General features: G+C 46.7%; 1 protein-coding gene across 5 annotated transcripts in view; it reads right to left on the bottom strand.

The window, feature by feature from the left end:
• Nucleotides 1–26,904, bottom strand: part of IQANK1 (IQ motif and ankyrin repeat containing 1) — a 59,214-nt gene that overhangs the window by 3,397 nt on the left and 28,913 nt on the right. For 4 of the 5 annotated variants that reach the window (XM_073018489.1, XM_073018491.1, XM_073018490.1 and 1 more), the window contains 4 exons: nt 17,662–17,804; nt 17,313–17,477; nt 17,041–17,232; nt 16,827–16,952 (listed from right to left, as the gene is read on the bottom strand). In XM_073018489.1, coding sequence (XP_072874590.1) covers nt 16,827–16,952; nt 17,041–17,232; nt 17,313–17,477; nt 17,662–17,804 — 626 coding nt within the window. The remainder of the gene's footprint in view (nt 1–16,826; nt 16,953–17,040; nt 17,233–17,312; nt 17,478–17,661; nt 17,805–26,904) is intronic. The other variant, XM_073018488.1, reaches the window with a different exon arrangement.

The raw sequence follows: 26,904 nt of genomic DNA, 5'->3' as shown, positions 1-26,904 counted from the left end.
TGGGGCAGGAGGATCACTTGAGCCCAGGGGGTCAAGGCTGCAGTTAACTGTGATCACACCACTGCACTCCAGCCTGAGTGACAGAGCGAGACCCTGTCTCAAAGAAAATAAAAAGTAAAAAAGACTGGGTCTGGTAGCTCACGCCTATAATCTCAGCACTTTGGGAAGCTGAGATGGGCAGATCACTTGAGGTCAGGAGTTCAAGACCAGCCTAGCCAACATGGCAAAACCCCATCTCTACTGAAAATACAAAAATGAGCTAATGTGGTGCTGCACACTGGTAGTACCAGCTACTCAGGAGGCTGAGGCATGAGAATTGCTTGAACCTGAGAGGCAGAGGTTGCAGTGAGCTGAGATCATGCCACTGCACTACAGCCTGGGTGACAGAGGAAGACTCTGTCTCAAAAAAAAAAAAAAAAAAAAAAAAAAAAGATACAATAAAAAGGCACAGGAAAATACAAGACAATATAAACAAAAATCTGCAGAAACTACAGATGATAGAAATAGCTCCATGAGGGATCAGGATATTAGAGTTAGCTACAGATTTTCAAACAGCTATATTTACTGTGCTCAAAGAGAGAGACTACATTGAGAATTTTAGCAGAGAGCTGGAACCAAATATAATTTTAGACATGAAAATTAAAATAACCAAAATTAAGAACGAAGTGCATGGATTTAATAACTAGCTAGATGCAGCTGAAGAAAGAATTAGTAAACTGAAAGACATGTCACAAGAAAATATCCAGAATAAACTCAAACAAAAGGATGGGAAATATAGAAAAGGGTAAAAAACTGTGGTAGTTATTAGTGCTGATCATCAAACATGTCCATCCTTCCACCATCTAGACATAGGATAGGATTAAACTTCCTCACCAATTTGTGGTTTCGGTGGAGCCAAATGACTAGATCTGACCAATGAGCTATAAGTAGAAGTGTTTGTGCTAGACCCTCCTCAGCTCTTTCCCTCTGGTATACTGACCAGCAATATTCAAGATGGTGGTTGCTCTGTCAGCCTGGGTCCCTGAAAGACTACAATTAGCAGAAGCCCCCTGTTATCCCTCAATGGGCATGTAGCATAAGTAAAAAATAAACTCATTTTGTTTTATGACATTGAGATTTGGAGACTGCATGTTCCACAGCACATCTGTATTAGTCCATTCTCACATGGCCAAAAAAGAACTACCTGAGACTGGGTAATTTATAAAGAAAAGAGGTTTAATTGGCTCATCGTTCTGCAGGCTGTACAGGAAATGTGGCTAGGGAGACCTCAGGAAACTTACATTCATGGCAGAAGGCCAAGGGGAAGCAGGCACATTTTACATGACTAGAGAAGAAGGAAGAGAGAGCAGGGGGAGGCGCTACACACTTCTAAACAACCAGATCTCATGAGAACTCACTATCATGAGAAGACCATGGGGAAATCAGCCTCCATGATCCAATCACCTCCTCCCAGGCCCCTCCTCCAACACTGAGGATTACAATTCGACATGAGATTTGGGTGGGGACACAGATCCAAACCATATCAACATCCTAGTCTATCCTGGTTGATACAGAAATGTAGAGGCTATGGTGAGATCTACCATCTGTATATTTGGAGAGTGAGATTAAGGGCAGAAACAAAGAGGTAATGACTGAGAACTTTCCAAAACTCACTCATGAAGAAAAACAAGGTGGGAAGACTTGCTTTTATCTGGTCCAAGACTTGTTATGAAGCTACTGTAGTCAAGACATGGTATTGACACAGGATAGATCAATAGACCTATGAAACAGAACAGCAATCCCAGAACAGAGCTATAAGTATATAGACACTTGACTTAGGGCACAGGTGATGGTGTAGAGTGAGGAGGGCAGTCTTTCACAAAGACTGTGCATGCTCTCAGGACAATTGTGCATCCATATGAGACATAAACAAGCTTGAACATGACCTTTCACAAGACGGACCAAAACAACGTACAAAAATCTATTCGAGTGGATGACGGCTCTAAATGTGAAAGATGTAGAAGACTGCACAAGAAAATACCTTTATGTCCTCGGGAGAATGGAGAGAGTTCTCAAACTGACATGAAAAGCACCAACCATAAAGGAAAAGAATGATAAAATTTACTACAGTAAAACAAAATTTTCCATCAAATTGTAACATTAAGAAAGTGAAAAGGCAAGTAAGACAGAAGACACCTATAACACATATAATTGATAAGGAGTTTGATCTAAAATATATAAATATTAGGTCCACAGAGCAATAAGAAAAATAAATCAGGCAACCCAGAGAAAAATGTACACTAATGCTAATAGGTACTGCTTTAAAAACGATAGCTAACTGGCTAATATGCATAAGAGTTCTCACCTTCATTAACTGGCAGGGAAATGCAAGGTAAAACTGCAGTGAGACACCACGACACATCCACCATGAGTCTGTGTTAAAAACACTGGCAATCACAATGTGAGAGCATGGGGCAGTGGGACTGTAACATATCCTCAGTGGGAGCAGATAAACTGGTACAACCATTTTGGAAAACTGCACATGTGTGCCAAGAGACACATACAAGAATGTTCATAGCAGCATCAGTATAACCAAAGCCTGGAAACAAACTGAACGTTTATCAGCAGTAAAATGGATAAATATGTTGCAGACATTTATATAATTAAAGTCTCCATAACAAAGTGAATGAACTATAGCTACAGGCAACAAGACTGAATCTCACAAATATAGCCTGTGATAGAAGAAGCCAGATACCAAAGATCAGCTGCCATATAAATTCATTTACATAAAGCTCAAACACAGTGAAACAAAGATATATTATTTTTATTTATTCATTTATTTATTTTTGAGACGGAGTCTCGCTCTGTTGCCCAGGCTGGAGTGCAGTGGTGCTCACTGCAAGCTCTGCCTCCTGGGTTCATGCCATTCTCCTGCCTCAGACTTCTGAGTAGCTAGGACTACAGATGCCCACCACCACACCTGGCTAATTTGTGTGTGTGTGTGTGTTTTTTTTTAGTAGAGACGGGGTTTCACAGTGTTAGCCAGGATGGTCTCAATCTCCTGACCTTGTGATCCGCCCACCTCGGCCTCCCAAAGTGCTGGGATTATAGGCGTGAGCCACCGTGCCCAGCCTAAACCTATATTATTCAGGCACTCATTTAGGAATGAATGGATGAATCAGTAAGGGGATGACAAAATGAATGAATAAATGAGGGATGATTTAATGATGTAATAAAGAATAGAATAGATAAAGAAAAGCAAGAGGCTGGGCACAGTGGTTCACGTCTGTAATCCCAGCACTTTGGGAGGCCAAGGTGGGCGGATGACCTGAGGTCAGGAGTTCGAGACCAGCCTATCCAACACGAAGAAACCCTGTCTCTACTAAAAATACAAAATTAGCCAGGCGTAGTGGCACGTGCCTCTAATCCCAGCTACTCAGGAGGCTGAGGCAGGAGAATTGCTTGAACCCAGGAGGCGGAGGTTGCAGTGAGCCAAGATCACACTATTGCACTCCAGAGCCTGGGCAACAAGAGGAAAACTCCATCTCAAAAAACAAGAAAAAGAAAAAAAGAAAAGCAAGAAAGTAAGCACTGACAAACCCACAGTCAACATTATACTGAATGGGCAAAAGCTGGAAGCATTCCCCTTGAAAACTGGCACAAGATAAGGATGCTCTCTCCTACCACTCCTATTCCACATAGTATTGGAAGTCCTAGCCAGAGCAATCAGGCAAGAGAAAGAAATAAAAGGCATCCAAATAGAATGAGAGAAAGTCAAACTGTTTCTTTTTGCAGACAACATGATTCTATATCTGGAAAACCCCATAGTCTCGGCCCAAAAGCTCCTTCAGCTGCTAAACAACTTCAGAAAAATTTCAGAATACAAAATAAATGTACAAAAATGACTAGCATCCCTATACACCAGCAACAGCCAAGCCAAATGCCAAATCAGAAAGGCAATCCCATTCACAACTGCCACAAAAAGAATAAAATACCTAGGAATACAGCTAACCAGGGAGGTGAAAGATCTCTACAATGAGAATTACAAAACACTGCTCAAAGAAATCAGAAAAGGGACAAACGGAAAAACATCCCATGCTCATGGATAGGAAGAATCGGTATCATTAAAATGGTCATATTGCCCAAAGCAATTTACAGATTCAACACTATTCCTATCAAACTATCACACCAAGCATATTATTCACAGAACTAGAAAATACTATTTTAAAATTCATATGGAACTAAAAAGCCCAAATAGCCAAGGCAGTCCTAAGCAGAACAAAGCTGGAGGCATTGCATTACCTGGCTTCAAACTATACTTCAGGGCTACAGTAACCAAAACAGTATGGTACTGGTACAAAACAGGCACATAGACCAATGGAACAGAATAGAGAGCCCAGAAACAAGGTTGCTTACCCACAACCACCTGATCCTCAACAAAGATGATAAAAACAAGCAATGGGGAAAAGATTCCATATTCAATAAACTCTGCTGGAATAACTGGCTAGCCATATGCAGAAGATTGAAGCTCGACCCCTTTCTTACACCATACATAAAAACCAACTCAAGATGGATTAAAGACTTAAATGTAAAGCCCAAAACTATAAAAACCCTAGGAAGACAACTGAGGCAATACCATCCTGGACATAAGAACAGGTAAAGATTTCATGACAAAGACACCAAAAGCATTCCCAACAAAAGCAAAAGTTGACAAGTGGGATCTAATTAAACATAAGAGCTTCTGCGTAGCAAAAGAAACTATTAGTAAACAGACCACCTACAGAATGGAAGAGCATATCTGCAAATTATGCATCTCACAAAAGTCTAACATCCAGCATTTATAAGGATCTTATACAAACTTACAAGAGAAAACTCGATTAAAAAGTGAACAAAGAAAATGAACAGATGCTTTTCAAAATAAGACATGCATGTGGCCAGCAAGCATATGGAAAAAAGCTCAATATCACCGATCATTAGAGAAATGCAAATCAAAACCACAATGAGGATACCATCTCACACCAGCCAGAATGGCTACTATAAAAAGTTAAAAAATAACAGATGCTAGTGAGGTTGCGGAGAAAAGGGAACACACACACACTGTTGGTGGGAGTGTAAATTAATTCAGTCACTGTGGAAAGCAGTATGGCAATTCCTCAAAGACCTAAAAGCAGAACTACCATTCGACCCAACAATCTCGTTACTGGGTACACACCCAGAGGAATATACATCAGTGTACCATAAAGACACATGCACGTGAATCTTCATTGCAGTGCTACTCACAATAGCAAAGACATGGACTCAACCTAAATGCCCACCAGTGACAGACTGGATAAAGAAAATGTACATGCACACCATGGAATACTATGCAGCCATAAAAAAAAATGAGATCCATGCAGGAACATGGATGGAGCTGGAGGCCATTATCCTCAGCAAACTATCGCAGGAACAGAAAATCAAACACCGCATGTTCTCACTTGTAAATGGGAGCTAAAGGATGAGAACTTTTGAACACAAAGAAGGAAACAACAGATACTAGCGTCTACTTGAGGGTGGATGGTGGGAGGAGGGAGAGAAGCAGAAAACTATTGGGTACTGGGCTTAGTTCCTGGGTGAGGAAATAATCTGTACGACAAATCCCCATGACTATTTCACCTACATAACAAACCTTCACGTGCACCCCCGAACCTAAAATAAAAGTTAAAAAAAGATTACTTAACATCTCTGTGCTTAAGTTTCTTTGTATATAATAAAGTCTTTTATATAATGTAGGAATATTAATAATACTACAATCAAGTTTGTTGAGAGGATTAAACTGGAGACTTTATACATATTTCAGTAAAGTTTTATAACTTGAAAAAAAGGAAACAAGCACTATAAAATTCAGGATATTATTTTCTGGGGAGAGGTGTGGTGTTCTGGCAATATTTTATTTCTTCAGTCAGGTAGTTACTACATGAGTATTTCCTTTGTGGTAAATAATTGAGCTACAACTTTGATTTGTGCAATATTTTGTATGTCATTTGTAATTAAAAAGGAAAGTCCAAAGATGTATAAAATCAAGGAGTGGCTAAAATGAGAGAAGGGATGAATGGATAACTAAAGAAATAGGATGGAAGAGTGGACAGACATATAAATGAGGCGATGATTTTGTAACTTAGAAGAAATTGTGAATACTCATTTAAAATAATAATAGCTACCATTTCTTGAGAACCAACTCTGTGCCCAGAATTGTGCCAAGGAATTTCATTCATTACCTCATGAATCTTCAAAAAGCTGTTATTAGTCCCATTTCTGAATATATGGAAACTGAGATTCAAATAACTTTCAGAACTTGCCAAAGTTCTGTCTGTAAGTGGAAAAACTGGAGTAGATGGAAGATGAATGAAGAGAGAAAATAAAAGGATAATATAACGAGTGAACTTATGAGTGTCTTAATGAATAGGCAATAAATGATGAATGGATGAGTAAATAATGAGCTAAACTATAAGAGAATGAAGATTAGATTAATTGAACTGATTAAATGATGAACTGATACATGAAAAATTAATAGATGAATGAGTGTAAATAATGGATAAATGAGATAAGCAAATGGTTAGTTGAGCAACTGGATGGATAAATTGATGGATGAAATGGATGAATTCATTGTTGAACAAAATGTTTCAGTGCCTATCATGGTCAACCAATATACATGGCATTGGGGCATACGATTACGGGGTGAGCGAGACACAGTCCTTTCTTGGGGCATACGATTACGGGGTGAGCGAGACACCGTCCTTCCTTGGGGCATACAACTATGGGGTGAGCGAGACGCAGTCCTTCCTTGGGGCATATGACTATGGGGTGAGCGAGACACCGTCCTTCCTTGGGGCATACGATTACGGGGTGAGCGAGACACCGTCCTTCCTTGGGGCATACGATCATGGGGTGAGCGAGACACCGTCGTCCTTGGGGCATACGACTATGGGGTGAGCGGGACACAGTCCTTCCTTTGCTTTCTCATAATTTTCTGTCAAGTAAACGGCATGAATGTGTATATGAATGGATGAATGGATGCCTGAATTAATAGTAGATAAATAAGTGAATAATTATTTAAACATGGTGTAAGGGTGGAATGGGCACATTAATGAGTGGATAGTTTATAAGTTCATAAATTTATAAGTTTATACATTTATTTATAAGTTTATAAATAAATGACTCATGGCTGGGCATGGTGGCTCACACCTGTAGTCCCAGCACTTTGGGAGGCCGAGGCAGGCAGCCCACCTGAGGTCAGGAGTTCGAAACCAGCTGGCCAACATGGCAAAAACCCCATCTCTACTTAACATGCAAAAAAACAAATTAGCTGGGCATGGTGGCGCATGCCTGTAGTCCCAGCTACTCTGGAGGCTGAGGCAGGAGAACCGCATAAACCCGAGAGGCAGAGCTTGCAGTGTGACTGTGTTGGTGCCCTCCAGCCTGGGTGACAGAGCAAGACTCCATCTCTAAATAAATAAATAAATGACTCATAAGTTAATAAGATAATTATGAATTGATGAAAGAGCAAACCAACACTGGGGTGAGAAGGATGAAGTGGGTGAATGTATGGAAACAATGATCGATGGATGACGGAGCGATGGCGATGGACGGCGTGGTTCAGTTCTTCTGTATCATCGCTGATATTCTGCGTACTTGTCTCATCAATTATTGAGAGACAGAGATGGCAAAATCGCCTACTACCGTTGTGGATCTCTATTTCTCCTTGTAGTTCTCACAGTTTTTGCTTCATGCATTTTGAAACCCTGTTAGTAGCTGCATAAACATTTAGGATTTTTATGCCCTCGTGATGAATTCCTACATTCGTCATTATTAAATGACTCTTTTATCCTTAGTAACATTTTTTCCGAAATCTACTTGATGTTAATATAGTTACTTCAGCATTCTGTTTAGTGTTATCTTGGCATATTTGCTTTTATCATTTTAATTTTCACCTATTTGTGCTTTTACATTTAAAGTTTGTTTCTTATAGGTAGAACATAGTTAGCTACATTTTTTTTTTTTTATCCAAAATGACAATCATCTTTTTTGTTTGTTTTTCGAGACGGAGTCTCAAAGTCGCCGTGGCTGGAGTGCAGTGGCGGGATCTCGGCTCACTGCAACTTCCGCCTCTCGGGTTCAAGTGATTCTTCTGCCTCAGCCTCCCCAGTAGCTGGGATTACAGGCACCCACTACCACACCTGGCTAATTTTTTGTATTTTAGTAGAGACAGGGTTTCGTCGTGTTGCCCAGGCTGGTCTCCAACTCCTGAGCTCAGGCAATCCACCCACCTCGGCCTCCCAAACTGCTGGGATTACAGGTGTGAGCCACCGCGCCCGGTGACAATCCATCTTTTAATTGGGGTGTTTAGAATGTCCACATGTAATGAGATTATTGATACGGTGTTGTTAAAATCTACCATTTGCTGTTTGTTTCCCACTGGTCCCAGTGGTTCTTTTCCTTTTCCTCTTTTCTTGACTTCTTTGGCAATATTTTTTAAGAATTCCATTTTATCTCCTTTGTTGGCTTATTAGCTCCAACTCTTTTGATATTGTAGTAGTTGCTTTAGGCTTGAGAGTATACGGCTCTAAATTGTCACAATCTACTGTCTTTTTTTTTTTTTTTTTTTTTTTTTTGAGACGGAGTCTCGCTCTGTCACCCAGGCTGGAGTGCAGTGGCCGGATCTCAGCTCACTGCAAGCTCCGCCGTCCAGGTTCCTGCCATTCTCCTGCCTCAGCCTCCCGAGTAGCTGGGACTGCAGGCGCCCACCACCTCGCCCGGCTAGTTTTTTTTTTTGTTTTTTTTTTTTTTGTATTTTTTAGTAGAGACGGGGTTTCACTGTGTTAGTCAGGATGGTCTCGATCTCCTGACCTCGTGATCCGCCCGTCTCGGCCTCCCAAAGTGCTGGGATTACAGGCTTGAGCCACTGCGCCCAGCCACAATCTACTTTCTAACGATATTAAACCATTGCACATATAAGAACCTTGAGACAATACACTTCCATTTACCCCTCCCAGCCTTTCTGGTATATTTTGGGATTTTTTTCTTTTTTTTTTTTTTTTGGTGTTTTTTGTTTTGTTTTGTTTTTTTGAGACGGAGTCTCGTTCTGTCGCCCAGGCTGGCGTGCAGTGGTGCAATCTCAGCTCAGCTCACTGCAGCCTCTGCCTCCCTGATTCAAGCAATTCTCCTGCCTCAACCCCCCGAGCACCTGGGACTACAGGCGCCGCCACCACGCCCAGCTAATTTTTGTATTTTTAGTAGAGACAGGGTTTCGCCATGGCTGGTCTCAAACTCCTGACCTCAGGTGACCTACCCACCTCAGCTTCCCAAAGTGCTAGGATTACAGGTGTGACCCACTGTGCCCAGCCAATTATCATCATATATATATATGTCTTATATAGGGTCTTGCTCTGTCACCCAGGCTGGAGGACAGTGGCACAATCACGTCTCACTGCAGCCTCCATCTCCTGGGTTCAAGTGATCCTTCCCCTTCAGTTTCCTAAGTAGCTGGGACCACAGGCACATGCCACCATGACTGGCTAATTTCTTTTTTTTTTTTTTTAAGAGAGGGGAGTCTCATTATGTTGCCAGGCTGGTCTCCAACTCCTGAGCTCAAGTGATTCTCCCAACTTGGCCTTCTAAAGTCCTGGAATTCCAGGCATGAGCCACTACTCCTGGCCCACCATTATTTTTGTTTCTTTAACTATATTTTAAGTCAATGCAAATAAGACACTATCTTCCGCGTTTCTGTGGGGTTCCTTTCCTGATGCCTCATGCCTTTGGGCAGAGCCATATCGCCATCTCGTGCCCCTTTTCTTCCACCAGGAGGATTTTCATTAACATTTCTTATAGTGTGAGTCTGCTGGTGATGAATTCTTTCAACTCTTGTATGTCCAAAACTCTTGATTTTGCCTTCATTTTTGAACGCTGTTTCCACTGGACCTAGAACTCCAGGATGACAGGGCCGCCAGGCCTTTCCTGTGGGGCTCCCCATGCATCACTCCACTGACCCTCACTGGCAGTTTCCAATAAGTAGTTTGCTGTTTTGGGAGGCTGAGGTGGGTGGATACCTGAGCTCAGGAGTTCGAAACCAGCCTAGGCAATATGGTGAAACCCCGTCTCTACTAAAATACAAAAAATTAGTCAGGCACGGTGGTGGGCATCCGTAATTCCAGCTACTCGGGAGGCGGAGGCACAAGAATCGCTTGAACCCGGGAGGTGGAAGTTGCAGTGAGCCGAGATTGCACCACTGCACCCCAGCCTGGGCGACAGTGCAAGACTCTGTCTCCAAAAAAAAAAAAAAAAAAAAAAAAATTGCTGTGACTTTTATCTTGTTTCCTCTGGCCACTTTTAAGGTTTTCTCCTTCTTACTGGCTTTGAGAAATTGTATCTGATGTGTCTTGGCATGGTTTTCTTCACGGCTGCCCTTTAATTATTCCTCTCTTTCCCAGTAAACAGAAATATTTGTGATTGACATTACTTTAGCCCAAGTATAAAAATTGGGTTTTAAAAATTGATTTAGCTGCTTTGCTAAACTGAAGGGGTTTTTCAAGAGTGGGGTCATTTTCTGTTTAAAATTCCTAACCTCAGTGCTTGATAGAGGCACAGTCCCAAATCCAACTTTCCCGCCTCACAGGGACTTTTCCAAGAGGGTACACATTAGACATTTAGTTTGGAAGGAATAGGGAAATTTTTCATGTGCTTCTTCCATTGTTTTATTTTTTTTTTCCTCAAGTTGGATAAGGATTTAAGGGAGCACTGGGTTTAGCTCCGTCATGACCCCCAGATTCCTCCTCCTCTGGCCTTCCTGTTGCCCCCCGGTCTCCCTGTCCTCTATTTTGTGAGATGTATGGCGGGGGGAGCGTGTTAGGGGGTCCCAGGGCCTTGCATCGGGTGAGGTCTCTACTATGCTTTTACTTTTTTTCTTTTTAAGGGGAAACATGGGGGTTAGTTTATTAATTCAACAAAGAGCTTGTTAAAACTGTGCTAAGTGTGCCTGCTCATCAAACACCCCATCTTTCAAAACTATCATTAAAAGTCTCACTTTCACTGTTCTCCAGGTCTTTGTTTGTTTTGTTTTGTTTTTGAGACGGAGTCTCGCTCTGTCACCCAGGCTGGAGTGCAGTGGCTTGATCTCGGCTCACTGCAAGCTTCGCCTCCCGGGTTCACTCCATTCTCCTGCCTCAGCCTCCCGAGTAGCTGGGACTACAGGCTCCCGCCACCTCGCCCGGCTAATTTTTTGTATTTTCAGTAGAGACGGGGTTTCACTGTGTTAGCCAGGATGGTCTCGATCTCCTGACCTCGTGATCTGCCTGTCTCAGCCTCCCAAAGTGCTGGGATTACAGGCTTGAGCCACTGCGCCAGGCCTGTTCTCCAGGTCTTTAAGCCCATTCTTGGGTTTAAATGCATAAGTTTGTTTCTCACACCCGGGAGGCGGAAGTTGTAGCAAGCCAACATTGCGCCACTGCACTCCAGCTTGGGTGACAGGGTGAGATTTTGGCTGCAAAAAAAAAAAAAAAAAAAATCAAAACAAACAAACAAAACTGCACTGATGTCCCTTAAATCCATAAAATAAAAACTTTTTATAAAAACTGTCCTACAGCTCATTAATGCTCTTTTCATTTGGGGGATTTCTGTTCTGTGTGCTTTAATTTTGGGTAGTTTCTATTGCTGTGTTATATTCACTAATAATTATTTCCGCAGCATGTATTCTGACATCAATCCCATCCAGGGAGCTTTTTATTTCAGACAGTATAGCTTTATCTCTAGAATTTCAGTTTGAGTCTTCATATCCTCCATGTCTGTAGTTTTTTGAAGATCTGAAATACAGTTATAATATCTGTTTTAATGTCTGCTAATTCTAACATTTGCGTCAGTTCTGGGTTTCTCTTGATTGGTTGACTTTTCTCATTATAGGTCATATTTTTCCACCTCTTTGCATGCCTGGTAATCTCTGGTTGAATGCCACACATTATGCATTTTGCCTTGTTAGGAGCTGTTTTTTTTTAATATAAGTCTTCTTGAATTTTATTCTGGGATACAGTTCAGTTGCTTGGGGTGTTTCATCCTTTGGGTCTTGCTTTGTAATTGATTAGGCTGGACCAGAGCAGCGTTTATTCTGGGAATAATTTTCCCTCACCACTGAGCCAAGCTCCTTCTGAGAACTCCACCCAGTGCCCTGTGAATCACGGATTTCTCACTCTGGCTGACGGGAGTAGGCACTGCTTCCTTCACGCTTCTCAGAAGTCGCCTTGAGCAGTTTCCTCACGTATAGGAGCCATTAAATATTCCTTGTATTTGCCTAATAATATGCCTTATTAGCTACAACTAATGACCACAGGGGATCCAATGAATGACCAACGGGGATCGTGTCCACGTCTCTAGGGTTCTTTCTTCAGCTCTCTTCCCTCTGGCACTGGTGATCTCCTGCTGCCTCAGTATCCTTGAATTCTGAACTCTTGTCTCCTTAACTCAGAGAATATGCCTGGCTCTGGCTGGGTTCCCCCTTCCTATACTACCCCCTGAAATTTCTCTGAAGGTGGTAAACTGGGACAATCTTATGGCTCACTTTGCTTATTTTCAGCCTCTTGGAGATATCTTTCTGATTTGTTGCCTGATGTCTAATGTCTTGGAAACCTTTATTTCCTATATTCTGTCTTGAATTTGTTCTTGTTAGAAGTGAGAGGATAAATCAGGTTCCTGTTACTCCATCTTGGAAACAGACGTTTTTGCTCAATTTTTTTCTTTTTCTTTCTTTTTTTTTTCAGACAGAGTGTCGCTCTGTTGCCCAGGCTGGAGTGCAGTGGCACAATCTCAGCTCACTGCAAGCTCCGCCTCCCGGGTTCACGCCATTCTCCTGCCTCAGCCTCCCAAGTAGCTGGACTACAGGCGCCGGCCACCACGCCCGGCTAATTTTTTCTATTTTCAGTGGAGACGGGGTTTCACCATGTTATCCAGGATGGTCTCGATCTCCTGACCTCATGATCCGCCCGTCTCGGCCTCCCAAAGTGCTGGGATTACAGGCGTAAGACACCGCGCCCAGCCCTGCTCAATTTTTTTCAACCTTCTTTTTCTCTTTTGTGTTTCATTTTGGATAGTTTCTATTGCTATATCTTCAGATTAACTAATTTTCTTCAGTGTCTAATCTGCATCTTCCATTAATCCCATCCAGTGTATCAATGTAGTTTTCATCTCAGACATCGCAGTTTTCATCTCTAAAAGTATGTGTGTGTGTATATATATATACATACATATATATATATATATATGGTGTTTTTTTTTTTTTTTTTGAGGCAGAGTCTCACTCTGTCGCCCAGGCTGAAGCGCAGTGGTGTGATCTCGGTTCACTGCAACCTCCGTCTCCCGAGTTCAAGCACTTCTTCGTCAGCCTCCTAAGTAGCTGGGATTACAGGTGCGTACCACCACACCCAGCTAATTTTTGTATTTTTAGTAGAGACAGGGTTTCACCATGTTGGCCAGGCTGGTCTCAAACTCCTGACCTTGTGATCTGCCTGCCTCAGCCTCCCATAGTCCTGGGATGACAGGCGTGAGCCAGCGTGCCCGGCCTCAGCTATAATAACTTTTAATGTTCTTGTCTACTAATTCCATCACCTGTGTCATCCTTGAGTCTGTTTTGATTGATTTTTCTCTTCACTCTGGATCATTTTTCTTGTGTGTGTGTTTTGTTTTGTTTTGTTGTTGTTTTAGCATGCCTGGTAATTTTGCTAATTTTTATTTTGAAATATAGATTTACGCAAAGTTGCAAAACTAGTAGAGTTCCCATATACCCCTAACAAGCTCCCCCAATGATGACGTCTTATATAATTTCAGTACAACATACAAACTAGGATACTGACATAGTACAATCCCTAGGGCTTACAGTACAACATACAAACTAGGATACTGACATAGCACAATCCACAGGGCTCACAGTACAACATACAAACTAGGATACTGACATAGCACAATCCACAGGGCTCACAGTACAACATACAAACTAGGATACTGACATAGCACAATCCACAGGGCTCACAGTACAACATACAAACTAGGATACTGACATAGCACAATCCACAGGGCTCACAGTACAACATACAAACTAGGATACTGACATAGCGCAATCCACAGGGCTCACAGTACAACATACAAACTAGGATACTGACATAGTACAATCCACAGGGCTCACAGTGGATTTTGATTTCGCATCCACTCGTGTGTGCGCGTTTATCACTCAATTTTCTCACATGTCCAGTTTTGCGTTACGACCATCATAATCAAGATGCAGCACTGTCCCATCACCCCAAGGGTCTCTTGTGCTACTCCTGCCCAATCGGCCCCATCTCTTCCCCCTTTTCCTGCCCCCACTCCCATTTGTAACCCCTGTAGGCCTCTGATCTGTCCTCTGTCTCCACAATGTTGTCATGTGAGTGTGTTGTATGAATGCAACACGCAGTCTGTGACCTTCTCCCCCACTCTGTGAAGCTCCCTTCCGGCTTCTCACGTTGCTAGTTGTTGCATGGGTCATGCGTTCACACCGTTTTATTGCCAAGCGTGTTTCGAAGCAGGAATGCACCAAGCCTGTGGAACCAGTCACCCGCTGGAGGACATCTGGGTCCTTTCTACTTCTTGGCTATTGTAAATAAAGCTGCTGTGAACATTTGTGTACACATTTTTGTGTGGACTTAGTTTTCCTTTTACTGGAGCAAATGTCTAGCAGTCTGATGCTGTGCAACATGGTAAATGTGTTTGCTTTTTAAGAAACCGCCCGCGTATTTGCAAGAGTGGCTGTACTGTGCTGCGTCCCTCCAGAGAGGTGTGGCAGGGCCAGCTTCCCCACATCCCCGCCCACGTTCGGCCCAGCACTCGTTTGACCTGGGCTGTCCTGGGAGGTGTGAGCTGGTGTGCAGCACCTCCTCGGGTGTTCATCTGCCATCATTAGATCCTCTTCAGTAAATTTCCCTTCAGGTTTATGCCGAGATTGTGTGTCTTATTGCTGTTGCGATGTGAGTTGTTTTTGTGTTCTAGGCACACATCCCTTGTCAGATGCGCAGGTCACAAATGTTTACTCCTGCCTGTGGCTTCTTGGCAGGTCTTTTACAAAGCAAACATTTTACATTCTGATGAAGTTCCGTTTATCAATTTTTTTTTTTTTTTGGATTGTGATTTTTGTGTCGTGTCCAAGAATCCCTCCAAGCCCTAGGCGACAAAGATTTTCTCCTGTGTGTTCTTCTAAAAGTTTTGTAGTTTTACCCTTTACATTTAAATCTATAATCCACTTTGAGTTAATTTTTTATAGGGTGTGTGGTTCAGGTCCACACTAACCCCTTTGCCTGTGGATGACCAACGCTCCAGCACCATGGAGTGAACACACGGTCCCCTGGCACCCAAGGGCGCCCCCAGCACCCCCAGTTGCTGCCCTTCTCAGCTCTCTGGGCCACCATGCCCCAGGCAGCAGGTCTGCTGGACACCCCAGCACCCCTGACTCCCACTTGCACCTCTGGACACCTCACTGTATCCTCAGCCCCTCCCTAAGCCCACAGCCTCAGCCCTGCCCCTCCCCTCCAACCCAGGAAGAAGGACCCTTTGCAGACAAGGAGAAAGAAGAGAGGGGCAGGACAGGCTCCCAGGCAGCACCTACAGGAGGAGAGTCTGGGGGTGGGTCCCCGGCTGGGCAAAGACTTTGGCAGTGGTCCAGTGGATGCATCTCCCAGGTGTCTGCTATGGGCCCCAGGCAGAACCCAGGCTCCAAGCAGCACCTCCAGACTTGTGTGGGAAGTGGGGTGAGGTTAGGGTGGGTTGGGGGAACATAATGACTGAGATGGGAGAGGGACTGGGATCCAAATTAAGTTGATTTAAATAAAACTAAGGCAGGCAAGGTTCGTGGTCTGGTTTTCCAGCCACTGCTCCAACAGGTGGAGTCGGCCTCACCCCACCCTACTCCTGGGCCCAGGACAAGTCCAGGCAGTGTGTCTCCAGCCTGGCCCAGGGCAGACTCTGCTTTTTTTTTTTTTTTTTTTTTTTTTTTTGAGTCTCACTCTGTCACCCAGGCAGGAATGCAGTGGCACAATCTCAGCTAACTGCAACCTTCACCTCCCGGGTTCAAACGATTCTCCTGCCTCAGCCTCTCAAGTAGCTGGGACTACAGGCGTGCGCCACCATGCCCAGCTAATTTTTGCATTTTCAGTAGAGATGGTGTTTCACCATGTTGGCCAGGATGCTCTCAAGCTCCTGAGCTCAAGTGATCCGCCCGCCTCAGCCTCCCAAAGTGCTGGGATTACAGGCGTGAGCCACCGCACCCAGCCAGACAGTCAGACTGTCATTTCTAACACAGCCCAAAGGTTCTAGGCAGGAGCTCTGTGGCTGGGCTGTGTGGCTCAAGTTCTCTGGTAAACCGGAGTGCTGACAGTGAGAGGCCTGATGGGTGGGCCCCGTGCTGCCGCCAGCGCCGTGAGCTCTGCCAACCCTGGAGTCACCATCCTCAGTTTCTCCATTAGTAACACCACTTCCTCAGGCAAAGCATGGAAGGAAGTAACACAAAACCCGACACCAAAGGCATTCACAAAATGGGAGTCGTTGCCAGTTCCATTGTAGACAAGGCTTTAAAGTCAGGACTTCTAGGAAGGGACTGGGGCAAGGCAGGGCTAGGAAACAGCTCTAGCAGTGCCACTCAGGCTTCTGACAACTTTCAGAGACCAAGCGGGTGGGGTGAGCCTTGTCCTGCCTGGGTGTGCACCTGCCAGACTCACACCTGCCTGGCCCACACCTCCCGGTACCCACACTTCCCAGGGCGCACACCTGCCTGGCCCACACCTCGCCCACACCTCCTGGGCCCACACCTGCTCAGGGGTGTTCCCGTCCTCTGCGTATACCCGGGGGTCTGCTCCGAGCTTCAGAAGCACCTCCACAGCTGCCAGGTGGCCCCCGAACGCTGGGCGGTACAGTGGCGTCCGACCGAAAGCGCCCTGTAAGATGGGCTCCCTGAGCAAGATCCAGGCCTTGTCCCTGGGGGAAGGAGGCCCCGCGCTTGGGCCCGCAGCCCACGGCGCCCACCTTGCTGTTGGGGCTGGCGCCGAGCTCGGCCAGCAGCTGGATGGCCAGGGGCTGCCCGCCCGCGGCCGCCTCAGACAGCGGCGTGTTCCCGTGGCTGTCCTCGCACTCCACCAGAGCCACGCGTCGCTGCAGCCGCCGCGCCTTGCCTGCCTCGTCATGGCCCACGCCCTCGCGGGTCAGCAGCTGCTCCACCTGCGCCGCCCGCCGCAGTCACTGCTCTCCGCTCCTCCCACTCCACCCCCACCCCCCGCCCTTCTCCCGCCCCCGCTGACCTCCTTCAGCACCGCTCGGATCTCGCCCACGTCCCGGTCGAAGGCGGCGTCCAGCAGGCGGCGGCGACGCTGCAGCTCCTCCCGCCGCTCCCGCTGCGCCGCCTCCTCCTGCTCGCGCTGCCGCCGCGCGGCCTCCTGCTCCCGGCGCACCAGGGCCAGGTAGGCCTGGGAGGCGCCCGCCCGAAGTCACCGCCCGCCCCGCGCCACCGCCCGGAGCCCCGAGGCCACCATCCACGCCTCTGAGGTCAGAGCCCAGCCTGAGCTCCACACCCCCCTCCACGCACCCTGCTTCGCCATTTCCTCCTGCCTCCTGCCCTGGCCCCCGGGGGTCGCGGCCGCCCGTTCTCACCTCCCTCTGCAGCTTCTCCATCTGCTCCAGGTACTCCCGGCGCTCCTCCCGGCGGCGGGCGAGCTCCCTCCTGGCCCGGAGCTGCCGGAAGGCGCCCTGGATCGCTCTGGCCGCTCGGTCCTCCGCTCGGTCCTCGGCAGCCCCTGGGGTGGGGAGAGGCTCACGGGGGCGCGTTCTCGCCTCCAGCCACGCCTGCTGCGCCGCTGGGAGTGGAGCCGGCCCGGCCCCGGCCCCGGCCCCGGCCCCCGCCCCCGCCCCCACAGAGGGACCCGAACGGCTCTCAAAGCCCCCAACGCGGCCGAGCCGGAGTTCCCGCCTGCAGAGGCCGCACGAGGAGGCTGCGCGAAAGCCCAGGACGGGGAGAGGACCCACGTCTGCGGGAGCCTCCCCTCCACGCCTCCGGGGACCCTGCGAGCCCCGCCGAGCCCGCAGCTCGGGAGCCCCAAGGAACGGCGAGGAAGCGGCCCTGTCACCCGCGGGACTCCCTCCCCTGAAAGCCGAAGGCCCCTCCTGCATCCAGGCCCCAGCGAGCAAAGGCTGGGCTGAGCGGGGAGGCCCCAGGCCTTGGGAGGGCTCATCACAGCTCCGCGCGACCCAGAAGAGGGCAGGGCGCGGAGCTCAGGGCCCCAGAGGGAGCTCCGTCCTCTTCGGACTCGGCCTCGCCCTCGCCCCACCGCGGCTGCAACAGAGCGCTGAGCCCGAGCCTGGAGCCCCCTTGGGCGGAGGAGAGGCCGTCGGGCCCAGCCCTGCCCTTAGTGGTCTCGGGAAGTCACGGCACCACTCAGCCTCCCCGGCTTGAGCCCCTTGCTGTAACGTGGAACAATACTGGCAGCTTTCTAAGAGTCTAGCAATGGGGCGCTTGGGGCGCTTCCGCCACAGTGAACGCTCAGCGTGCGCCCCATGGGTGTGACTTGCACCAGGGCACGGGCAGAGGTGGGGGTGGGGGGTGGCGGTCGAGGCTGTCGGGCCACGTGGGCACCCAGCAGGGAGCCACAGCTGTGCAGAAGGCCACGGCAGCCCAGGCCAGAAGCAAGCAGGCAGCTCAGCTGGGTCTCCACAGGTGTCCCCACTGGGGAGCCAAGTACTATGATTCCCACAACCAGGCTCCCAGGGAACATGGACAGAATGGTGGGATGAGGCGAGACTGGGAGACGCGGAAGGCCCTGCAGGCCCTGGGCACGGACCGGAGCAGCCAGAGCGGGCAGAGTGGAGAGCTGAGTGCATGTGGGAAAATCAGTGTGAAGGGGAATAAACGGAGAGTCACCGTCAGGAGGGCGAGACACCGAGTGGCAGTGGACAGAGATAATAGAGTCATAAGAATAACGAGTGTCTAGAATGCAGATCCTGACAATGGAAACAAAGAACAGACACGCAAGATAAAATCCAGGAAATCCTGAAATGAATCTTAAGACCAAAGGGGGAAAAAATCCCAGAAAGCAAAGGGCATGAACACCACGCATCAGACACAACTCGGTGAAGTTGAGCCTCAAAACAAAATGTTTTTCAGGCACCGGAGGAGAAAGAGCAAAGCACCTATAAGAGGAAAGTCCGGCTCTCCTGAGGCTTTGCTTTTCTTTTTGAGACAGGGTCTCACTCTGTCACCCAGGACGGAGCACAGTGGCACGATCTCTGAGCCAGGGTCTCACTGTCACCCAGGACGGAGCACAGTGGCACGATCTCTGAGCCAGGGTCTCACTCTGTCACCCAGGACGGAGCACAGTGGCACGATCTGTGAGCTAGGGTCTCACTCTGTCACCCAGGATGGAGCACAGTGGCACGATCTGTGAGCTAGGGTCTCACTCTGTCACCCAGGACGGAGCACAGTGGCACGATCTGTGAGCCAGGGTCTCACTCTGTCACCCAGGATGGAGCACAGTGGCACAATCTCTGCTCACTGCTGCTTCCACCTCCCTGGTTCCGGCAATCCTCCCACCTCAGCCTCCCGAGTAGCTGGGACCACAGGCACACGCCTGTACACCACACCCACCTCCTAAAGCTTTTTATGGAAACACTAAATGTTAGAAGAATATGAAGCAAAGTTCACAAAATTCTGCAGGGAAAACAGTGGGCCAGGAAGGGTATGTGGTTCTGCAGCAGAGATGGCAGGGCAGGACGTGCAGCCTTCCCAGTGACAGCAACAGAGAAGACAGACGAAATCAAAGTGTTTTTTAAACAAGTGTGTGATGGCATTGAAAGCTACTGAGGAAGTGAAGAATGAGGTCTTGAGGAGAACAGTGCAGCAGGGTGGTCCCAGCACCAGGAGGGTGAGCCTGGCCTGGAGACTCAGGCAGCTGGGCCTGGCCTGGCCCGGAGCAAAGGGTCAGCTGCTCAGCAGGGGATGGGCCAAGGGACAGACCTGTATTTAGAGTACTGGGTATGGCTTGGGTTTAGGGTTGCAAGATTTAGCTAATAAACAGGATGCAATTTGGGGGACATACACTAAATAAATTATTCACTGTTTATCTGAAATTCAAATTTAGGCCAAGTGTAGTGGCTCACTCCTGTAATCCCAGCATATTGGGAAGCTGAGATGGGAGGATTGCTTGAGCCCAGGAGTTTGAGGCCAGCCTGGACAACATGGTGAGACCCTGTCTCTCTTTTAAAATATATATATAGGGCCAAGTGCAATGGCTCACATCTGTAATCCCAACACTTTGGGAGGCCAAGGTGGGAGGATCACTTGAGCCCAGAAGTTCAAGACCAGCCTGGGCCACGTAGGGAGACCCCTGTCTCTACAAATAACTAAAAATTAGCTGGGTGTGGGCCGGGCGCGGTGGCTCAAGCCTGTAATCCCAGCACTTTGGGAGGCCGAGACGGGTGGATCACGAGGTCAGGAGATCGAGACCATCCTGGCTAACACGGTGAAACCCCGTCTCTACTAAAAAATACAAAAAACTAGCCGGGCGAGGTGGCGAGCGCCTGTAGTCCCAGCTACTCCGGAGGCTGAGGCAGGAGAATGGCGTAAACCCAGGAGGCGGAGCTTGCAGAGAGCTGAGATCCGGCCACTGCACTCCAGCCTGGGCGACAGAGCGAGACTCCGCCTCAAAAAAAAAAAAAAAAAAAAAAAAAATTAGCTGGGTGTGGTGGTGCGCATCTGTAGTCCCAGTTACTCCGGAGGTTGAGGTGGGAAGATGGCTTGAGCCCAGGTCAGTGCTGCAGTGAGCCATGATCATGCCACTGCACTCCAGCCTGGACAACAGAGCAAGACCCTGTCTCAGTAAAATGTATTTATATTACACATATAGAATATGTATATATGAGAAATTAAAATTTAAATGGATGTCCCGGTTTACGGGAGCCCTGTTTTATCTGGTAGCCCTATTTGGGTCAGAATCACAACCTTCACGAAATAAAAGAACCCTGATGGGAACAGGGGCCCAGCTCCAAAGAGTGACAGCAAACAAAGTCGTCTTCATTTGCAGATGATGCACATAAAAATCCAAAAGAACTCATCACAAATGATTATCATCAATAAGCAATCTTGGGAAGGTTCTGAATATAACCTCATACTCACAAAGTATATTTCCGTACACAAGCAACAAAAAGAAAATTTAATTATGATATTAGCATCAAAAAACTATCATATATTTGGATTAAGCCCACAAAATAAACGTCAGTGACTCCATAGTGATAGAAATAAGGGATTAAATACACACCAGAGGGAGTGGAGGGAAAGTAGAATCCCATCAATGGGTATAGGATGGGGCAGGGAAGGAGCAGATTGCCATCAGGCACACAAGAAGTGCAGCTGCTGCAGCTGGCGGCTGCCGACACGTTTCAGTGGGTTTGAAGAAAAGCAGAATTTCTCTTGTCTCAATATATCTCTCCCAAGATAAGTGTCACCCACAAAAGGAAAACATAGTACATTTACAAAGGAGAAACCCGGCGGAAACCCCCCAACTAAGTGATTGAGTACAACATCAAAAGCAGTGAGATGTTCGCAGAACCCCCCCGCTCCGCCCCGCGACTAAGTGATCGAGGGCAACATCACAAGCAGTGAGACGTTCGCAGAACCCCCCCCCCGCCCCCCGACTAAGTGATCGAGGGCAACATCACAAGCAGTGAGACGTTCGCAGAACCCCCCCCCCCCGCCCCCCGACTAAGTGATCGAGGGCAGCATCACAAGCAGTGAGACGTTCGCAGAACCCCCCCCCCCGCCCCCCGACTAAGTGATCGAGGGCAGCATCACAAGCAGTGAGACGTTCGCAGAACCCCCCCCGCCCCCCGACTAAGTGATCGAGGGCAGCATCACAAGCAGTGACACGTTCGCAGAACCGCCCCCCCCGCCCCCCGACTAAGTGATCGAGGGCAGCATCACAAGCGGTGAGACGTTCGCGGAGAACCACCCCCATGACATGATGTACGTCGAAAACACAACATAATTTCTGCTTTATTTTATTTTTAATTTTTAGAAACAGAGTCTCAGCCGGGCACAGTGGCTCACACCTTTAACCCCAGCACTTTGGGAGGCCGAGGTGGGCGGATCACCTGAGGTCAGGAGTTTGAGACCAGCCTGGCTAACATGGTGAAATCCTGTCTCTACTAAAAGTACAAAAATTAGCTGGGTGTGGTGGCACATGCCTGTAATCCAGCTACAGGGGAGGTAGAGGCAAGAAGAATCACTGGAACCCGGGAGGTGGACGTTGCAATGAGCCAAGATCGAGCCATTGCACTCCAGCTGGGCGACAGAGCAAGACACTGTCTTAAAAAAAAAAAGGGGGTCTCATTCTGTCAGCCAGGCTGGAGTGCAGTGGCTCGATCTTGGCTCGCTGTAGCCTCAACCTCTCTGCCTCAGCCTCCTGAGTCGCCAAGACCACAGTTGCACACCAACACATCCACATTCACTCTTTCAAAAGTGTCAAGGTCGTGAAAGAAAAGTAATGACTACAGGAACAGTTACAGATTGCAGGTAACTATGCAGAAACAGCAAATAAAGGCAATATGGCATCCTGGAAAAAGTGGTGAAATTTGAGGTCTTTAGTTAATGGTTTTATGCTAGCGTTAATTTCCTGGTTCTGATCCTTGTATTGTCCCTATGTAAGAGGTTAACCTTAGAGGAAGCTGGGTACGTTATACATCTATGGAAAATCCCCATACTCATTCTATTGCTTTTCTGTGAGACCAAAACTACTTGAAAATAAAAAGGTAAACAACTGTCAAATACTAGGATTAAATCTGACAAAGATGCACACAAGATCTCTATACACATGAGCAAACACACACACACCCATAAAACATTTTTGAAAAGCACTAAGAACAGAAAACAAAAGGAGAGATAAACCATATTCATAGATTGAGTGGCCACTGCTATAGAGGTGACACTCTTTGCACATTGAGCTAGAGGTTCAACGAAATCCTAATGAAGACCACCCAGCAGGGCTGTTTTGCTTTGTTTGTATGAGAATTGACCAAGTGATTCTCGAATGTATCTGGGAAAGAACCAAGAATGGCAAATAATTCAAAGAAGAATCCGGTGGGAGGACTTGCTCTTCTTGAGATTAGGACCTCATGTCGGTGAAGACAGTGCAGTGTTCTCACACAGAGACCAGTGGCCGTGGGTTTAGAAATAGCCCCCTGGCATGTGGGCGCTTCCTGGCCAAGGGGCCTACAGAGCCGTGGGGAAGAATGGAGATTTCAGTCAGTGGTGGGGTCCAATCAGAAACCCCATATGAGGAGAGGGAAGACGTGTCTGCTACTTTACTCCATTCACAACAGGCAATTCCAGATGGACTGGTGATCGCACGGGAAGGCAAAACCATAAAGCTTGTAGAAGATCACATGGGAGAACAGCTTCAGGAACTTGGAGTTGGAAAGAAAGATTTATTTAAGAGACCACCACACACACACACACAAAAAGAAAACACGTTAAAATCAGTAAGTTCTTGTGTGTGTGTGTGTGAGAGAGATGGAGTTTTGCTCCATTGCCTAGGCTGGAATACAGTGGCTCGATCCTGGCTCACTGCAGCCTCCACTTCCCTAGGTCAAGTGATTCTCCTGCCTCAGCCTCCCAAGTAGCTGGGATTACAAGTGCCCACCACCACGCCTGACTAATTTTTGTATTTTTAGTGGAGATGTGGTTTCGCCATGTTGGCCAGGCTGGTCTTGAACTCCTGACCTCAGGTGATCCACCCACCTCGACCTCCTAAAGTGCTGGGATTACAGGCATGAGCCACCATGCCTGGCAAAAATCAGTTAGTTCTATTCATGAGAAGACACCATTGAAAGTAAAAATGCAACCCACTGAGTGGGAGAAGATAATTGCAGTACATGTAACTGACAAAAGGTTTGTATTCCGAATATATTGGGAAATACCACAAAGCCATAAGAAAAGAGGCAGCGGCACAATAGAGAACTAGTGACACACTTGAATGCACGCGAGAACCTACCCAAGTGGCCAAGAAATATATGGAAATGTGATTAATCTCATTAGTTACCAGGGAAATCTAATCTAAAACCTCACCTAATACCAATGCACACCTGCTAGAGAGAGGCTGCCACTGCTGGCGGGAGGCTTGCAGCACAGTGGTCTCCCACACTGCCGAGGGGAGGGAAATCAAAACACCCACTTTAGCAGATGGCTTGGCACACCTGTGCCTCAGCAACCCTTCTCCAGGCACGTGCCCCCAAACATGCTTGGATGTGTGCACCGGGAGATAAGTGCAAGAAAATCCATGCTAGTATTATTTTTAAAACCAAAATCTACAAATAATCCAAATGTCTACTAGCAGTAGAATGCATCAGTAATGTTATATGCACATAACAGACACCTAAAGAGCCATGAACATGAACCACAGCTACATAAAACAAGGGATGACTTTTAAAATATGTACTTTATATACCACAAAGGAAAAGACTACTAAAGTATGTCAAAATGTAAAACTTCTGCTTATCTACAAATAACATACCAAAAGTGAAAAACCATATAAACTTGGAAAAGAAATTTTCAACACATAATACCTGTTAAAGAACTTCTGCATATGTCGAAGAAACAGGTAAGTAATCCATAGAACAATGGGCAGAGAGATGAACAGGCATTTCCCAGAAGAGGAAAAAGGATTGGCTAATAAACCTTTCAAAACACATTCCGCCGGGCACGGTGGCCCATGCCTGTAATCCCAGCACTTTGGGAGGCCGAGACGGGCGGATCATGAAGTCAGGAGATCGAGACCATCTTGGCTAACACAGTGAAACCCCGTCTCTACTAAAAATACAAAAAATTAGCCAGGCGTGGTGGCGGGCACCTGTAGTCCCAGCTACTTGGGAGGCTGAGGCAGGAGAATGTCATAAACCCGGGAGGCGGAGCTTGCAGTGAGCCGAGATCGCACCACTGCACTCCAGCCTGGGCACAGAGCAAGACTCCGTCCAAAAAAAAAAGCACATTCCATGAAATGCAAACTAAAATTACCACGGAGGCTCATTTCATATCCAGTAATTTTGCAAAATGTAAAGATAGACTTCTCAGATTGGGTGAGGATGAGAGCATTATATATAATCATAAATATATGATTTTTTTTTTTTTTTTTTTGAGACAAGGTCTTACTCTGTCTCCCAGGCTGGAGTGCAGTGGCGTGATCTTGGCTCACTGCAACCTCAGTCTCCAGGATTCAAGTGATTCTCCCACCTCAGCCTCCCAAGTAGCTGGGATTACAGGCATGCACCACCAATTTCCTGGCTAATTTTTGTATTTTTTGGTAGAGACGGGGTTTTACCATGTTGGCCTCGCTGGTCTCGAACTCCTGACCTCAAGGGATCTGCCCGCCTTGTCCTCCCAAAGTGCTGGGATTACAGACATGAGCCAACAAACCCGGCACGGCTATATATATGATTCTTGAAATTTTTATTTTCTTTTTTGAAAATTATATTTTAAACGTAAGGGAATGGTGAACACAATTGTAAGAGTGGATTCATCTGCAGGGAGGAGTGGAGTTGGGCGGGGATGCGATAGTGTTGGTGACATGCGGGCTCTTACAGTCTATTGTCCTAAGGCACATATATATTACTTATGTTCTTTTGTACACAATTTTTAAAAGAGATTTTTATGCATCCAGCAATTCCTTGAGCTTCACTAGTTTATTTTCATTTGTTAAATTTAACATTTTATTTTTAAAATGAAATGTATAAAATATCTCTGCTGTTATAAAATTCTCTCTCTCCATCTCTTTCTGCCTCTTCATGATTATGGAAATTTACCCCTGTAAAAATGGAGAGAGAAATATTTGGAGTATTCATCAAATGTTTGCACATTTGTTATTTCTTTTTTCAGTTTGTTTTGTGTTGTTTTTTTTTTTTTTAGAGAGACAGGGTCTTGCTTTGTTGCTGAGGCTGGAGTGCAATGGTGCCATCACAGCTCACTGCAGCCTTGACCTCCCCAGGCTCAGGTGATCCACCCACCTCAGTCTCCTCCTGAGGAGCTGGGACTACAGGCACAATTTTTTTTTTTTTTTTTTTTTTTTTTTTTTGTAGAGACGGAATCTCACCATATTGCCCAGGCTGCTCTCAAACTCCTGGGCTCAAGTGATCTTCCATCTCAACTTCCCAGAGGGCTGGGGTTTAAGGCGGGAGCCACTGCGCCTGGTCTGCACGTTTGTTATTTCTGAATACTGGGATACTGCAATATTGGATGATTTGTGATCTGCAGCTTTTTCCTTTGATTTGGGGGAGTTGCTTACAGGTTTTATGAGTCAGGGTTTGTTCTTTTTTTTCTGCTACCCAGTAGCTGTCCACCTTTCCTGTGCAGGTGGAATCCTCTGCTGTCAAGTCCTTCCAGCGGGCCCTCCATAGAAATGCATGTTTCCTGTCTCTGTTCTCTGACTGCTGAGAGTATCAGAAGAACATAGAACTTTGAACAACTGCACAGTCCCAGAATCAGAATCATCCTTCTATTCCCAGATCAGCTAAATATTTTTAAATTCCCAATCAAAGCTTGAGGGACTTTTTGTCTTGTATAACGGAATTGTATATCTTGTATAACAGAATTACCGGTTTAAGCTCCCACTGTATCCACTGTATTAAAAAGGAATAGCCACTCTGCCTGCCTCTAGGGCTTGTGGACTTTGTTTCTGTTTGGAGGATCGCTGGGCTAATGTGTCAGTCTGGTTTTGCATTGCTACAAAGGAACACCTGAGACTGGGTAATTCATAAAGAGAAGAGGTTTACTTGGCTCACGGTTCTACGGCTGCACAAGCATGGCACCTGCGTCTGCCCAGCTTCTGGGGAGGCCTCAGGAAGCCTTTCCTGACGGTA

The sequence above is a fragment of the Chlorocebus sabaeus genome, chromosome 8, assembly GCF_047675955.1.
Source record: "Chlorocebus sabaeus isolate Y175 chromosome 8, mChlSab1.0.hap1, whole genome shotgun sequence".
Classification (NCBI taxonomy): Eukaryota; Metazoa; Chordata; class Mammalia; order Primates; family Cercopithecidae; genus Chlorocebus; species Chlorocebus sabaeus.
The sequence above is the reverse complement of the archived record's forward strand: the minus strand, read 5'-3'. Positions and strand labels throughout refer to the sequence as shown.